Source organism: Lycium barbarum, chromosome 1 (assembly GCF_019175385.1).
Source record: "Lycium barbarum isolate Lr01 chromosome 1, ASM1917538v2, whole genome shotgun sequence".
NCBI lineage: Eukaryota > Viridiplantae > Streptophyta > Magnoliopsida > Solanales > Solanaceae > Lycium > Lycium barbarum.
The window spans coordinates 150,177,577-150,196,265 of record NC_083337.1 but is presented as its reverse complement, the minus strand read 5'-3'; the positions used below and the strand labels follow the sequence as shown (position 1 = coordinate 150,196,265).

Here is an 18,689-nt window from a genome sequence, read left to right as displayed (position 1 = left end):
GCCGATTTCCTTGTTCTTTTACACCAGTCTTTCGAATTAGAACGTGATAACGAAAAAAAAAATTAAAGTGGTAAATCGACTAATTTCTAACAGGACATACGATTTATGATGAAATTGGTCTTTTTATGTTTAGGGTTGGTTCAAAATGGTCCCTTAAATATATTGCTAAGTATTTTTGGTTTTAAATTTATCTCAAGTGAACACTTCTCATCACTACTAAAAAAACACTTTTTCCCACTGAAAAATGTTTAATGGCTATTTCACTGAATGTCGGCGGGAAAACACTAAATAATAGTGTTTTCACACGGAAAAATTAGGAAGTTTCCCTGCGTTTCAATGGGAACTTGTTTTCCACCATGCATTTTTCCAGTGAGCTGATTCGGTGGAAATGATGTGGGAAAAACATGTTTTATAATACAAATTTCTCACCGCAGGTCAGTGGGAAAACCCTTTATTTTTAGTAGTGCATGACCGTTAGATTTTATGGGAAGTAGGGGTGTCAAAAAAATATGAAAAACTGACCGAACCTAACCATACCGAATCGATTTATAGTGTTTTTTCAATAAAACCGTGGATTTTTATTTAAGCTTATAACCGTCCGGAATAATTAGGGTGGTCCTTTTAATTTATACAAAAAATCGAAAAATTCCCGAACCGAACCAAATAGCCTTACATGTAGAAATATATTTTATATATTACAAATATGTTAAATTGAATATATAAAATATATTTTATAAGTTCTGTTTCAAATATAAAATAGATTTTTGGCCACTAAATTTTGGGCCTTTAGTTGATTGGACTTAGTTTCAAAAGGATACCTCATATACATAGTCATACGGTCATAGATTTAGATGATTTAAGTAGGCATTTTTTGGTTATAGTTAGCACTAACAGAAGTTTACCTCCATCTTAGTCTCCTCTACTATGTTGCTTGATGTATATGTATCAAATTCAAGCTGTGGTTTCTGTGGCCTACAAGCTAAAGTTTGTTTTGGCTTAATTCAACATTGTTGTCTTTGGCAAGTTATTCTCCTCCCTGGTCAATCAGTGAGGATTCAAGTCGCGATGCCATCGTTATTGTCTTGCTACTTGATATAACACATTTCAGTTTAATTACTTTGTGTTTTTTTTAATAGCTTTTACATTAAATATTTCATAAGGAACAAATAGAAGCTTTATTTGATGGTGTACTACAAATAGGTTTGTGGAGGTCTGTGTTGTTACATTTTAATGGTGGTGTATTTTTAGGTGACACTTTAAAACTAGAATAACCGAAAATTAACTGAACCGTACCGATACCGAAGAAAAGCCGAGATGATGGGACGGTCTCGAAAAGTCTAATTTTGATTATACAAAATAAAATAACAAAAAAATTGGGATGATATAATTTTTTTAAAATAACCTAAGATGTGGACTTAAAGAGAAAAAGGGAGTTGATTTTTCGCAAAGCATGCAAGATTGATTAGCTTCTTAACATAACACAAACGGATGGAAATTATATATATACATTTTAAGAAATTTAAATATCTATCTTAAGATAATTCAGTGATTTCCTGTTTTATTTAATATAAGTCGTAACGTGGGGGTCATCCTACAATTTAAACATTTGCTATTGTTAAGTATATTGTAGTAAGTATTTATTTCGTGCGGAAGATAATAGATATGGACTTGAATGTTTTTTTTTCTATTGAAAGAAATGGAGTGACTTTTTGGCAAAGCAAGACTAATTAACACGCTATCGTAGTATAATCAACTGAAAATTATATATACATTTATAAAGCTGTACGTAGATATCTATCTTAAAACAATTTAATGCTTTCCGATTTTACTTTAATAAATAGTAATCTGTAACATGAGAGTCATCCTCCACTTCTAAACGTTTGCAATAACATTTTAGTGTATATGGAGTAGTATTTATTTCGTGCCTAGCCATCCAAAGTCGGAATAGTTAAAATTTTCTGATGTTTGGATGAGTTTGTGCGCACCTCGGCCTATTCTGCGTACAAATACCAAATATTGGTCCGCCAAAAATTGAACAAATCTGGTGAAATCACCCTAACTTTTGGTATCATCCTAATTCTTCTTCACCTTCAGTTTTCATCAATTCTTTTTTTCTTCTTTGTTGACCTTTAATAGCATTAAATAACTTGTCTATAAGGACATATAAGTATATATATATATATATATATATATATATATATATATATATATATATATATCTACCCTGACATCTTGACAACAACCCCAATTGCTCTTTAGCCAAAAAAAGGGAGGAAAAAGAAAACCAAAATGTCTCTAAAGACAAAGATTCCATTTTTTCTTCTTATGAACTTAAGCTTTGTTTTTCTTTCTCCATGTAATGGTGACTGCAAATTTGCGGCAAATGATGAAAAATGCAACAAAGTCCAAGGGATGTTTGTGTTTGGAAGTTCTGTAGTTGACAGTGGCAACAACAATTTTCTTGTAAACTCATTGGCTAAGGCAAATTACTTGCCTTATGGAGTAGATTTCCCTTTATTAGGACCTTCTGGGAGATTCACCAATGGCAAGAATGTAATTGACCTTCTTGGTGACCATCTAAAGCTTCCATTCTATATTCCAACTTTCAATGATCCTTCAACTAAAGGAAGCAAAATTATTCATGGTGTTAACTTTGCTTCTGGTGGTTCTGGTATTCTTGATGACACTGGTTCTGTTGCTGTAAGTACTATTTATTTTTGTTAGTATATTTCTTTTTGTCTCAAATAGTATTAGTTTTGGTAAATCGAATTTGTTCGAAAATATTTGGTATTTTAGAGAAAAAAATGCATCTATTATCTTCGCTGTATCAAATTCATCCTTACTGCTTTAACTACTGCCTCCGTTCACTTTTACTTGTCCAGTATTTCAAAAATAGATTTTCATTTTTACTTGTCACTTTTAGTGTATCAAGATAAGATAATTTATGTTTTCCTATTTTACCCAAAATATTAATTACTCACATCAAAACATTTTTGAAATTCAATAAAAATATGCATCAATTAATATAAATACATTGGTAAATTATGTACTTAATTTATTATTCTTAAATAATGTGAAAAATTCAAAGTGGACAAATAAAAGTGAACGGAGAGAGTAGTAAAGTATTAGCACTATAATAATTAAGTGAGATATTTAAGAGAGAGATAAAGGTAGTTAGACAAACATTCTATTAAGCCATAATGAAGTACTCCCTCCGCCCCCTTTTAGTTGGCCACGTTACTAAATATATCCTTTCTAAAATACTTGTTCATTTACAAAACCAAGATAGAATTAATTAAAGTTTTTCTATTTTGACCACTACTAGAGATATAGGTTTTTTCCTCCGACATTCATTGGGAAATTTGTGCTATAAAACATGATTTTCCACCTAATTCCCACCGAACAATCTCATTGGGAAAAAGCATGGTGGGAAACATGTTCCCATTGAAACGCGGGAAAAATTCCTATTTATTCATGTGAAAACACTACTATTTAAGTTTTTTCCGCTGACATTCAGCAGGAAATAGCCACTGAACAATTTCAATGGAAAATTCAGTGGGAAATAGTGATTTTTTAGTAGTGACCTTTAACATTAATTGCTTTTGAAAGTAATCAATATTGATTAGAGTATAATTTATTGGAGAGAGATAAATATAATGTTGTAAAAGCACACTTCTATTTATGATTTCTTAAAAAGGTTTAAAGGGAAATGTGGACAAAAAATATTGGACGGAGGGAGTATCTTTTTAAAGTGATGTGTAAAATTTTTTAAAAGACAGATAATATAGACAGCCCGTGAATTTACAGTAGAAAAAATATCATTATTATTAATAATTTCAATTTATTGTTGCTACTGTACGTTGTTACTAATAAGTGCTAACCGCCCCTTTATAAATGAAGGAAAACTTTTTTGGAAAACTAACACACAAATCACACTGGTTGACCAAAAAAGGAAGAAACTTGTTTAGAGTCATCTTTGACTTTCTCTTTTGTGTATATGAATAGATAGATTTGGAATTTACCAGCGAGGCGAGCACACTTTGGTTGTAAATTAATTTAAGAAAAATACTCTCTCCGTCCCATGTTACTTATGCACTTTTTTTTTTTACACATTATTTAAGAAATCATAGATAAAAATGCACTTTTACAAAATTACCCTTATATCTCTCCATATTGATTACTTTAAAAAATAATTAATTTTAAACTTAAATTAGTGATAACATAAACGGAAAAGGTCCAAATATACCCTGTACTATCAAAAAAGGAACAAATATACTCTTCGTTATATTTTGGGTCCAATATATCCCTACCGTTATAGTATTGAGTCAAATATACCCCTTCACCGTTAAGATTGTCCAAGGTGAAGCTTAATCCCACATGACCTAATATTTTAATGAGATAGACACCATGTGGCATGCCACCTCACTAACCATATCCACCACCTCCCCGTCCTTTCATATCGTCTTTCACCATTAATTAGTACCTCCTCCTCCACCGCTTCTACACCCTTAATGCCCACCACCATTTTCACATTTTTGAAAGATCCTTTGGAATCATAACCAGTTTTCTTCACCAAATTTAACACAAAGATGAAGTACTTGGTTTGTCTTTTCCTGTGGAATCAAACTAGATGTTACGGGCCAAATGATTTAATAACCTCAATTATAAATGAGAATCGTACATCATTCGGTTTCAATTGAGAAATTGACGAATTTAAATGCTTCACTTTTTTATTAAGTTTTTCTTTTTAAATTGTTTAAATGGGTTTCAGCTTCAAAATTTTCATGAAAGTTATTAGTAGTATTAGTCAATTGAAAAAAAAATAAAAACTGACGATTATAAGATACCAAACCTGATAATTAATGGTGAAAGATGATAGGGAAGGACGGGGGTGGTGGATTTGGTTAGTGAGGTGGCATGCTACATGGTGTATAACTCATTACAATATTAGTGTCATGTGGGATTGGGTTCCATCTTAGACAACTTTAACGGTGAAGAAATATATTTGAGCCAATAGTATAACCATAAGGGTATATTTGAATCCAAAGTATAACGAAGGGTATATTTGACCCTTTTTCGATAGTACAGGGGTATATTAGGCCCTTTTCCGTAATATAAATAAAGAGTTAAAGGGATAACCCCTACTACTACTGTCTTTTGGGGGTGGGTTTGGGATTATCATCTTTTGCCTCTTGAAACATTTGGAAATTTGAGCTAATACAACCTCATATGTTACCAAATTCTGCGGCTATTATAATTGCCAAGAATGTGACTGAGAGGTTTGCCTCACCAAAAATGAATATTCCCTTTTGACTTCAATGAACACACAAGAAAAGCCAACAAATATTACTCCTTTAATACTTACATATAAAAGATCGTAATTAAAGGGCATAATAGGGTCACGGGCTTTCTACCCAAGGAACGAGGAAGCAGCTATTTGGAAATGTAAGGTTCCTCTTGTGTTTGCTAAAGAAGAAATTAGATTAGACATGTTAGGAATTACTCTAACTAGAAGCATTTCTCTAAATAGAACAAGTATTACAACTTACAAGTAGCAACTGTTTCGAACATGACTCCCTGGTCGGTGAGGATCCATTGTTTTGTAATGATCTTGTTTAATGTTATAATATTATTATCGTTTCTAAAAAAAAGATTGTAATAAAAGAATACTATTAAATAATAGTACTAATATAATACAATCATGTAAAATGAGACAAAAAGAATAATAGTAGTAATATTTTGCTGCTAAAAAATTTCAGGGGGAAGTGATTAGTTTGAATCAACAAATCAGAAACTTTGAGAATGTGACATTGCCAGAGCTGGAGGAGCAGCTAGGGTGCAAAAGCAAAGAATCACTGAAGGATTACTTGTTTGTAGTGGGAAGTGGAGGAAATGACTACTCACTCAACTACTTCCTGAGCTTAGCCAACAACAATATTACTCTTCAAGATTTCACTGCAAATTTGACCCTTACACTCTCTCACCAACTCAAGGTCAGCATTTATACATAGTATGCTTTCAATTATTTTATTTTATTTTACAGGCATTCCTGTCGTTTTCATGTTCAGTGCTGGTTGACTATTCAATATTCAGAGGAAAGATCTACAAATATTTTGGTTCCTGTTTCCCCTTTTGGTGGCATATGCTTCAATTGGGACATTGTACTTATGGATCGAATTCAAAACCTTTAAATAATAAGATTAAAACCGTACTTACTACTCCACCATAAATCTCGTTGGTTGAAAAACTACTTTTGAGCGGCTCTTCACCTTTTACTAGAACTGAAAACCTTTTTTTAAAAAAAAAAAAACCTTTCTTTCTTAATGTTAATTTGGTTGAAAAACAATTTTGTAAAACAAAGTGGAACCTTCTTTATTCTTTTTCTTCAAAATTTTGAAGTAAACGCCAACATTTTACGTACGGGAAGGAATAGCAGATGGGAGAAGCACTTGCAAAGATTATTTGAGCATACACTTAAGTGACTTATAGGATTGAGTTGCATCAGGTATATTGACCTAAGGGGCAGAACCATGATTAAGGAGATTTAAGATATGAATATATAAATACAAGAAGAATACAAGAGAATTCAACATGCTATATATACATAAAAATTAATTTTAACCTTATATATACATTGCAATATTTTTCATGAAAGGAATTATGTCCGAATGGACCCTCTTGCGCCTCCTAGCTAGCTCCCCCCTAGTTGCACCTCATTAATTCAGAAACAAATTATGTTGAATAACACTTGATTATGTTTTAATAATTAAACATACGAAATGTGCTGCTTCTTGTAGTAGTTAGTGTGACTAATCCAAGTACATAAATAAGTATATTTTCCTATAAATTGCAGAGGTTGTATAATATGGGAGCTAGGAAATTTGTGGTGATGGCATTATATCCCAATGGGTGCAGCCCAATGGCCAGAGGTAGAAATCCGATGACTACTGGCTGCATAGAAAGTTTGAATAAAGCTGCCCTTCTATTCAACACTAACTTGAGGAGTTTGGTTGATTCCATTAGGCTTCAAATGCCTGGTTCTAAACTAGTCTTTGTCAATGCTTACAAGATCATTATGGATATTTTGGAAAACCCTACTCCCAAAGGTCAGCAATTTCACTCCCTTTCTCCCTATTTTCTAGTTTACATTTGAAGTTTTTGAATGCCTATGAGCCTAGAACAACCATTTAAAAAAAGGAAGAAAAAGAAACACAATTTTAACATGTTTATGATACAAGTAGTTAATAGTTAATAGTCCCTCGGTCTCAATTTATGTGATGCACTTTGGCGGGGCATACAGTTTAAGTCTTAAAAAAGAATGAAAGACCTTTGAAACAACTTGTGATTTAAAATAAGTCATAGATATATATATGTGGGTATCAATTATCTCATTAAGAGTAAAATAAAAAGTTCAAAATTAAATTAGAGGTATTATTGTTTTTAGAATAGACTATAAAAAAAGTATATCACATAAATTAGGGCAGAAAGGGGCTTTTTTATTTTTTTTGCATTAATACTAACAGTTGCCTTTGAGTATTCTACATAGTAAAAGGCTTGTAATGGGTTATACTATGTCCACTCATTTAGGTTGTTGTAAGATTTTTTGATCCCCACTTCACATAAACAATAGTTCACAAATAAGTCAGAGAGTACAAGTCAAATTGTGACATGGTTTTGGTTGATTGTTTTATTATGTATAGGTTTTAGTGATACCAAGAACCCTTGTTGTGAAGTGGCAACAATAGAAGAAGGTGGAACAGGAACTTTATGCAAAAAAGGAGGAAATGTTTGTTCAAAGAGGAATGCATATGTCTATTTTGATGGGTTGCATCCAACTGAAGCAGTGAACGTTGTGCTTGCTAACGAGGCCTTTTCTTCCAATCTCAAAGCGGAAGTGTACCCTGCAAATGTTAAAATCCTATCACAAGTTTAATATATATACAAGTTTCTCGGCACATGCGCTGCACGTGTAGTTTAACTTCCGAGTCATATAGTACGTGGTTGTAAAATGATATCAATATTATAAAATCAAAGACTTCATGTCACCTAGTCACTCTTAATTAATGTCGACTGATATTCCTCCCGAAAGTGCGAAAGCTGGAGTATGTTCCTTATGCAAATTCTGCATCTTTTTTAGCTTTATCAAATGTGCTCATTACTACAAACATTTCATCATTCTTAGAATTTCTTTCAAATGTATCAACTTTTTATCCTTAAGAGAAGAATATTGTACAAGATATAGAAAAAGAAAATTTGGACTTTAGTATCCAATATTTACCTTTAAAAGAAAGAATCCTTTAATAATTACATAAGCCTAGGCATCCTTCATTCATTTTATTTTAGTGTGATTTTACTGTTATAATTGCAATGAGATTCGTGATTCTCTTATTTGGTTTCTAAAAAATAAATATAAAGACACATCATAGTAGATCATATAATTTCTTATTAGCTGCACAAGAGACAACACTTCAATGGTTCTTTTTTCTTTTGAATCTTAGGCAGAGAAAACTCAGAAAGAAATTTGTTTAGAAAGGTCTCTTAATCTATTTTCCTATCTTGTGAAAAACTTCAATTGGTGCATCATATAATTAAATTTTAGAAATTAACAGGAACAAAGTAATGAATATGAGGTGATGGTGACAAAATATATAAGAGTTGTTATTCGGTCAATTCAATCTTTTGTGTGTATAAGGCAGAAGGCCTCAAAAATGATTTTCCAAAAATGGGTGATCAAAAGATGAATTATTATCCCTATCTTGATAGTCGTTACTTTGGTAGTCTGTTTCCCCCCTCCTCTTCTTGCTCTATTGTTCAGAACCATAAATAAATCAGTAAAATAGTACCATTAATTTTAATATAAACAGGAATGATTTGAGGTTCGCTTAGCGAAAAGGAAATAGCAAGTCAGATAAGATAACAACTTCATGATCCAGTATTTACATTGGCACCATTCTCCTCTTCACTTTCTCAAAGACATTTTATTAAATCATGGTAAATACTAATCCTAAAAAGTATCGCGGTGTAAACAAGCCATAATGGAAAGATCGAATAAGTGAGGTAAACAATTAGAAAATACAACTAAACTTGGAGGTGAGTGTCGGGGTCCACTGTTCCTGCAAAATGTCAAGGCAGATGGCTATAATTGTTGTTGATGGAAAATATAGGAATATATAGGAGCCAATCATACAACTTGTTGCTTTAAATTATAAAATCTTTTACTCCCCACATTAGTTTATATTATATGATTAACCAAATTAAGTTTATATAAACTTTGTAACGATCACATACATGGTAGATTAATAAAACATCATAATTTATGCGCATCATCACATAGGATCAATTAGAAAACGAAGGAATTATGCCAAAAACTATAGATGACCAACATCATATATAATAACCAATCCAAAGAAATTGTAAAAATAAAGATATATAGATGAGCAAACACAATTAAAATCGAAGCAGAAAACTGTTATACTGACTTTATCCCCGACTTTATGGAATCGTTGTTCACTGAAAATATTGTGGAGTTAGTCATTCAAACAGAGAAAGAAAGAAAAAACAAAAAAATATCTGGAAGCCTGAAAAATAACATTATAGAATGGGGTTGTTGTTTTTGATCTTGAAAGAAAGAATAGGAGTTCTAGAAGACAAAGCGAAGGAGGCAATGAGAGAACTTACACAGTTGATTTGCCGAAGATAGAGTGTGCCAAGGATTTAGGCAAGGAAAAAGGTGGACATAATAGTTATAGCACCAAAACTCTAAGGAAAAGTGATAAAAGAAAATAATTGCATGTCGATTGAGTGGTTGAAGACAGAGAACAAAACCAAACGTAGCAACCCTATTGCTGAAGCAATGATATTTCAGAACTGACGCAACGTTATGAAAAGTGTCGCTGCCTTTTCTTTTTTTTAACGCTTGAATAAGTTATATTTAGGGTTTACTTGGAAGCGCATTTTAGTAATTTAACTTTCAAGTTAGGAGTTCATGTTTTTAATATAATGAGGATATATATATATATATATATATATAATAAATATTATGATATTTATCTCAAATCTCATAAAGTATGCTTTACACTTGTGGTTTGTGCATTAAATAACCGTTTTTTTTTTTATGATTTATGCATAATTATTCTACATTCAAGAGGATTCTTGACAACATTAATTAGATATATAATTAAGACAACGCAGTTCTTGTTTATACACCACAAATGAGTAAAAAGAAAGCATTTAATTTACAGTAATAACAAGAGTAAGCTAGTTAGCAATCTGTAATGAAAAAAAAAATTATTTAAGAATAACCTTTGAACTTTGTGTTCATAATATTTACCTCTAGTAGTGTATAAAAATAGAAACTGACAAAATGTTTAGAATCTATATAACTATATAAAGGAGAGACATAAGCCCGGTGATGTGACACTCTTTAAGACCAGCATTAGCATTTATATTTTTTATTAGAATTTTTCCATTTCCCTCTTATTTAAATGCTCTAAATATAAGAAATAAAAAAACAAAAGTCACGACTATTGAAATCATTTGCATTTTCTTCTCTTTCCTCATTAATATAGTTACAACTTATCTTGAAACCTTTCCTCTCACTTTTTCCAATTTCGTTTCTTCCTGATTTCACTTTCCTCCTTGAAATGTAGGCACTTACTCTTCCTCTAATTGCACTTCTATATGACTGTTTGTTTGCCTCTCTTCCAACATTGATTGGTTATCCTAGACTTAGGCACTACACAAGTTCATCGTAAAATGGACGCCGACGCAGTGGCAAAGGCATTCGTGGAGCACTACTACTCCAAGTTCAATACCTACTGGGCCGCTCTCGGAAACTTGTGCCAACAAGGTTCCATACTAAGTAGTTTGGTCTCATCTAAGTTCTGGAAGATCTTAAATATCAAAATATGATTGCCATTTGTTTAAGTAAAACAAAATGCTACTGTTTGCATAAACCATTCCATGTTGATCTACGTTCACATGTATTATTTGTCTTGAGAAACTCTACCATTTGTATAGGATATTATAATCATAGTTTGTACAGATTTCATAAAACCTGTATTAGCATATCGGGTTATTTTTCAGGTTTACGACACGGAGACTTACGACCAAAAATTTGTGCAGATGTTTGTCAGGCCTAGTGATCATATTAACAAAACAGTTGTTAGACATATTTACTAGTCGTAATTTTTTGCTCCTCAATCTTCCTTAAAAACAAATACTGTAATTAAATTTCATTAAATGATCTTAAGAATCGGTGATATCGTGAATGTATGTACACGTAAGAGGCTAAACACGTAAGTAACAAAAACATTACTCTGCATAAACCATAGTGCGCAGCAGAGAGACACAAAATATTCACAAAAGAAAAGAAAAAAGGCGTTCAGAATCTTGTAGTTCTAGTTTCCAATCAATGGCGAAAGAACGAGAAGTGAAAGTAGCGTGGACGAGGGGAAGAACGTTGGGGAAAGGAGGGTTTGGGTTTGTTTCGTTGGCTTCCACAGATTCTACCAATTTTCCATCTCTCACTACCATCAAATCTTGCATGTTGAGCCTCTCTCAATGCCTTCAAGATGAAAGAGAATTCCTATGCATGTTTGAAGGCTGTCCTCACGCTGTTCGTTGTTTCAGAGTTAAAGTCACCCAAGGAATATGGCTTACTCCTTTACAACTTATTGCTCGAGTATGGTCCTAAGGCAGATAGCCAGATATCTGGACTCAGCATCAATGTTCTATAATTAAATCACGAATGTGTGGCTGTGTCTTGAATGCTCTCTCTTAATTTGGTGCGTTCTGTGTAAAATGGACATGTAACCACTTTGCTTCTTCCTCGTCTTTGCTATAGGTAAATGCTGTCCTCGATTCATTGCTTAACGTTGAAATATATACAAAGTACAGTAGAAATCTCAGCCTAAGATTAAGGGATTGACTAGCGATAATTATGGACAAGATATACACTTAACAAACAAGGAAATATACACAGAAACAGAATAGGATTTACATTATCTATCACACCCCCGCAGTCGAAGCTGGAGGTTTCCGAACACTGAGACTGTCCCGAAAATCGTCAAATAAAACCTTAGGCAGACCCTTGGTGAAGATATCTGCAATTTGGTAACAGGATGGAACATGAAGAACACGAACTTCACCACGTTGGACTTTCTCACGAACGAAGTGAATATCCATCTCAATGTGTTTGGTTCGTTGATGATGAACTGGATTGCCGGAAAGATAGATGGCGCTGACATTGTCACAGTAAACCAAAGTAGCTTTTGAAATCGGACAATGTAGCTCAAGGAGTAAATTTCGAACCCAACACGATTCAGATACAACATTTGCAACCCCTCTGTATTCGGCTTCGGCACTTGATTTGGATAAAGTGGGTTGACGTTTAGATGACCATGAAATTAAGTTATCCCCGAGAAAAACGCAGTAACCGGATGTGGATCGACGAGTATCTGGACATCCACCCCAGTCTGCATCCGTATAAGACAAGATAGATTGAATCGAAGACTTGTAAAAATGCAGACCAAAGTCAATCGTACCTTGAATATAACGGAGAATCCGTTTAAGAGCCTCCATATGTTCTATCATGGGAGCATGCATGAATAGACAGACTTGCTGAACGGCATAGGAAATGTCAGGCCTAGTGAATGTCAAGTACTGCAAAGCGCCACACAAGCGCCTATAAGTAGTCGGATCATCGAAGGGGGTGTCGGACTTTGAGCTCAATTTCCCTTTCGTGTCGACTGGAGTAGGACATGATTTACACTGCGACATTCCTGCATTTTCTAGAATATCCTGTGCGTACTTTCTTTGAGACAAAAATAAGCCATTTGTAATAGGAGTGACGACAATTCCCAAAAAATAGCTCAATGTACCCAAGTCTTTCATAGCAAATTCGGAATTGAGTTTAGCAATGATATGAAGCCGGAGAGACTCTGTTGAAGCTGTAAGAACAATATCATCAACATACAAGAGAATATAAGCAATATCGGAGCCATGATGATAAATGAAAAGAGAGTTGTCAGATGTGCTGTGAATGAAGCCAATTTTTGCCACATAATTAGCAAAACGATGATACCAAGCCCTCGGTGCCTGTTTGAGACCATAAAGAGACTTGCGTAAAAGACAAACATGATCGGGCCGAGAAGGATCTTTGAAACCCATTGGTTGATACATGTAGACAGTTTCATTTAATTTACCATGGAGAAAAGCATTCTTTACATCCAATTGATGAATAGGCCAAGATTTAGACAAAGCTATGCTAAGAACCACCCGAATTGTAGCCGGCTTTACAACCGGGCTAAAAGTCTCATCACAATCAATACCTTCCCGTTGTGACTTACCATCACCAACAAGACGAGCCTTATATCTCTCAAAAGAGCCATCGGACTTCGTTTTATGCCAAAAAATCCATAAAGACCGAATAACATTCACATTAGGTGGACGAGGAACTAAATCCCAAGTCCCATTTTCAATAAGAGCATCGTATTCATCCTGCATAGCAATCTTCCAATTTGGATCACGGATAGCAAGTGCCGGATTTTTTGGAATAGGTGATATGGAGGTGGAAGATGCATGTAATGCTTGGTCTTGATACTTCGGGTTCGGCTTAAAAATGCCATGTTGACTACGAGTAGTCATGTGGCGGGTTGGTGGAGGTGTTTGCATTGGGCTTGGCAAAGTAGGACTAGTAGTATTGGGCCTTGTCAGTAAGTGAGGAGGAATGTAGGGTGGGCTATGAGGAGTGGGTGAAGAAGACTGCATGTTAGAGGAAGACAGTGGGTTCCGCAAGTGGGCTGCGGATGGAGAAGTTGGGCTGTGGGTTGACTGTGGACTTTGCTGCTCATTAGTTTGGGTAGCATTGTAATGAAGTGCATTGCTTGGAGCATTATGGGCTGGTGGAGATTGATGGATAAGATGTCGCAAAATAGGATTTTCAAGAAGTGTTGTATTTTCATCAAGAAAATCATAAGAATGAGAAGAAGGAGTGTGAACCTTGGCAAAAGGGAAAACCGTTTCATCAAACCAAACATGCCTAGCAATTATAATTTTCCTACTAGATATATCATAGCATTTGTAACCACGATGGTTGTCACACCCCATTTTAACCGGGTTCGATTTAAGGAGTATGACATATTGGTGATTCCTGTTTATTTTATTTGAGGAGTCGCCACCTAATTAATTTAACGGTGAATTAGGACACCTAGAGGTTAACAAAGGCAAAGTTAAAACTAAACATCAATTAATAGTCTACTTAAACAGTGTGATTCTAGGTAAGGGCTCTATATTATCCTAAAGGGAAGGGGTTAGGCATCCTTTAGAATCCGTTAACTTACGGTTATCCGACCAACTTAGATTAATTAATTAAATTAAATGTAGGATTAAATTTTTAGAAAAATGACTTTAAAATATTGCTAAAGTTTTAAGAAGAAAATCATGTTAATTAAAATAAGGTTTACAGAAAAGAGATAATAATTTGTATAAAAGAACTTTAAATACCATTTTAGAATAAGACTTATAAAGATTATTAAGGCTTTAAATAAGAGACTATTGAAAGTAAGACTAATATTATGTATAAAGGGGAATTTTAGGATGCTATTTGAAATAAAATTTATAATCGTTAATAATAGTTTCAAAGGAAGTGGCATAAAAATGAAGTTTGCAAAATATGATGATTTACATATAAATAGAAGAAGATGCGAACTTACGCGATAAATATTTGAACGAACTAAGCAATGAGGTATTAATTAAACTTGAATTTTAGAAATGCGAATAAAACATAAAAGTGTTAAATAGATTTCTTTCATTCATTTTTATTATCTTTATCTACTATGCTTAATTAAGAAATGCGTGACTGACTCTAAATTCAAAGAGTTGTTTAAAATATGTTTGAATTTATATTTGCATATTAATGAGAAGTAGATATTGTGGATACCACAAATAACTTTTTAATATAAAAAGAAACAAATGAATTTTGTGGAAACTAATCGTTGAATTTCCTTAAATTAACTACCCCTTATTAAAACTAAACCTACTAATTAATTAGGATTTATCTAAACTAATAAACAAAACCAACAAAAAGTTAGTTGAATAATACAAATTGATATGTATAAAATAAAAGAGCAAATATAATTGAAATGGGATTCAGCCTATTTTTGGGGCTGCTTCGATTCGTGGGCTACTGGGCTTCGGCCCAGAATTGCTCTTTCTTTAGAATGGGCTGCGGACAGGGATGGATTGAGAAGAGATCTCGTTGGGCTTTTAGCCCAACATCGAATGCGGAGGAAGAACGAGTCTCTCGGACTCGTATGCGATGTTCATGCAAAAAAACGAAAAAAAGAAGAATTAGTACACGATCAATAAATGATGTTAGACATATGAAATATAGACTTGAAAACAAATCAGCGGATTATGCATATACCATGTATACTTGAGTATACTTCCTGTATACATATTCATAACTATTTCATATAGAGATATACCAGCAGTGTACGTAATATACATAAACCAACTGAAATATACTTGCAGCGGTGCACAGAATTCAAACAACAATAAATGATAATACAAGCTATGCACAGAAACTGCTAATTCATGTTCACTGGCATAAAATGCATATGACCAGACTGAACGTATTCCTAATATTCAACAATTTGAAGAATTTCAAATCAGATATTTCTGCATACATAGCACATGCATAATTTAAAGGAAGATGGACTGCCCACCTCTACTGGGCAGAGAAACCTATCAAATTGGCCATATATCTTTTGTGCTCAAATGAATAATCAAAGCTTCGAACATCTTAAAACCATATGACTTTTAAAGGTAACAGAACCTCAACAAAAGCAGATATTCTTCAGGTTTAGCCAATGGCACAATATTACAGAGGCAATACCGAGATTAAGAAGACTATCACAAAGATGCCTGTCACATTATATCAGGATCAAAAGGGTCATAGGTGACCTTATACACATCTGAACAGAACACCAGGATGCTTTAAATATTACAGGGATCAAATTGGAAACTTAACAGAGCTAATCATGCTTATTACAAACTAGTAGGACCCTGAGTCAGACTCAAATATTTCATAAGCAAGGGATCAAATTTCAGCAATATATGCAATCGCCGACCCATGAACTTTTGAACTATGTATCATGCTTTAAAGTATACTAGATCAGCACCAGGCATGACATTCATCATACAACATAAACAATATTCATATTGCCTATACTTAGATGATATTGCGAGGACTTAACAGTACAAAATATTGAGAAGAAACAAAAAAAAAAACTAATGGCATTAAAGCATGTCTTAAAACAACTCAGGACTCGTCTAAGACTCAGCAAATCAAACAACAAGATCACACAAACGAACTAGACAGTTAGTACTATCCTGATCAACAAATGCCACACCTTTCAGACCATGAGATTGCATTTCTCGTCATAAATCCCAACAAACTCTAACCTTGTCACTTATTTCTCCATAGCAGGACAGCAGACAGGGCTAAGCCAACATAAACTTAGAACAAAACTCATAACCAACACTGTATTGAACCCAACCATTTTTTTTACTACCTTAATCCACATAAACTAACCAAATCACCAATAGAACATGCTTTAAACAAATCAACCCAAGTTAATCTTTATATACATATGCTTGCCTGATCAAGCTATTCCTAAATGGATGGGTTGAAGCTAATTGATATAAAACATGTTTTTTCCATACATACGAATCAAAACAATCACTCGGCATGTCCTAGGCAACAAACTAATTAACCTTCAGGTCATCTAAACAATAAATGATGCAACTAAGTTAAACTGCCCAAACAGGTTATGAATACCTATTATAGAGACATACCAAGCTTTAGCTAAATCAAAATAGACATACAAACACTTGACGTAAACATTTAACAGAATAAAAAAGAAAAGTAATAATCAATAGACCATATAAGATCCTGAGAATAAACATGAGAGGAGATTACATACTTTTATATATTTGCCAAAAAAAAAACTAATTACATATGCTTATAAGGACTAACATTAACAACAAAATAATTCAATTAATCCATACAATAATCAACAAACGACAACTTAACAAACGATACTGAGTCCTAAGCAGACATATTAAGATTAGTCATAGACCAATCTAAACAAACACAATCAAACGTACGAACATACGAACATGCGAAATATGAACACTACATTAAAGACATTATACTAATCAGGAGGAAGAATTACCTTCTCCGGGTGCAGCGAAGTGGGTGCGAGTCTTCGATTTACACTCGAACACTTCAAATTCGATGTCGCGAGACTCGAATTTGCGACAAATGCAGAGTAGACGAAAAAAATTGTTTAAATATTTTTTTTTTTGATTCGATGTTTTCGGGATATTGTGACAGCTAAAAGAAATTACTTTGCAAAGGATTCCTTGAACCGAAAATCAGTTATTTAGGAAACTTTCAGAATCAAGGATTTCGTTCTTTTGGGGGTTTTCTCGATTTTAAGGTTTCAATCCTTGGGGGGCTTCCTGAATCCAAAAATCCTCCCTTTCTGTGACTGGAAAACGATTATTTATAGGGGATTGTCAGGGTTTTTCGTGTGAAGAAGAGAGAGAGGAGCGTGAGGAACAAAATTGAGTGGGGATGACAGTGGTGTGGGTGTCGTGGTGTAGTGGAGGGTGTCAGAGGCGTGGTGTAGTGGAGTGATGGGTGTGACAGAGGTGTCGGAGGCGAGTGGGATGTCGGTGGTGAAGTGGGGATCACGTGGTGAAGTGGGGGTATGGGTGTGGACGATGAAGGTGGTGAGGATGGGGAGATGACAGAGGTGGGTGATGACGGAGAGATGGGTGAAGACGGTGGAGGTGTGTTTGGCGGGATGAGGAGGCGGCGAAGAAGAGAACGAAGGTGAAGAGAAAATGAGGGGAAACCCTAAAAGGGTTTCCCTTATTTTGAATGAACAACGGATCGGACCCAGTCCATTTGTGGACGGGGTCAATTTTTAGATCGGGTATTAAAAGAATGGGCTAGCGAATTAAAACACGGACTAGTCTAAAAATTGAGACAAGAGATATGGGCTAGTCTAAAAAATATTAGGAGTTAATCGGACTTTTGATTTGGGATCCGGTAAGTCAAAATACGGACCGAGTGCAAGAAATAGTTTGACTTCTAAATTTGAATAAGAGACCTATTTAAATAACTTGTGTTAAAATATTGCTCGACATGAAATATGCAAACACTAATGCTCAGATCAAAAATGGCGTTGTAATAGCCGTGCAATAATATTTTGAAAATCCGCAGTAAGATAAATACTATTATTTAATTATGCAAAGATAAATGTGATGTGTGTGCGTAAGCTGGTAAAATGCCGAAATGATAAAAAATTATGAATTATAATAATAGTAATATATAATAATGATAATGATAATAATAATAATAATAATAATAATAATAATAATAATAATAATAATAATAATAATAATACTAATAATGCGGTAATAGTAATAAGAATAATTAATAGAATAATGCAATAGCGGCATTGATAAGAGGCTAATAATTATAGTAAACATAATATATATATATATTTTTATTTTTTCCAAAAATATTAGAAGCGCAAAATAGGTATTTCGGAGGAGAGGCGGGACAAAATTGGGTGTCAACAACTTGTCCCTCTTTGCCCGGTAATGATGAA

The 18,689-nt window shown here is 33.8% G+C and overlaps 1 protein-coding gene across 1 annotated transcript; it reads left to right on the top strand.

Annotated features, from left to right (window-relative positions):
- Window positions 1–2,208: 2,208 nt before the first annotated feature.
- LOC132643853 (GDSL esterase/lipase At1g29670-like) lies at window positions 2,209–8,045 on the top strand. Its single transcript, XM_060360374.1, has 4 exons — window positions 2,209–2,700; window positions 5,760–5,993; window positions 6,854–7,106; window positions 7,701–8,045. Exons 1-4 carry the CDS (start codon window positions 2,290–2,292, stop codon window positions 7,931–7,933), a joined length of 1,131 nt encoding a protein of 376 aa, XP_060216357.1. The 5' UTR covers window positions 2,209–2,289; the 3' UTR covers window positions 7,934–8,045.
- Window positions 8,046–18,689: the final 10,644 nt, after the last annotated feature.

Coding starts and splice junctions, on each gene's coding strand:
- LOC132643853 (XM_060360374.1), top strand. CDS start 2,290: ATGTCTCTAAAGACAAAGATTCCATTTTTTCTTCTTATGAACTTAAGC. Junction 2,701..5,759: donor ATGACACTGGTTCTGTTGCT/GTAAGTACTATT, acceptor AAAAAATTTCAG/GGGGAAGTGATTAGTTTGAA. Junction 5,994..6,853: donor CACTCTCTCACCAACTCAAG/GTCAGCATTTAT, acceptor TATAAATTGCAG/AGGTTGTATAATATGGGAGC.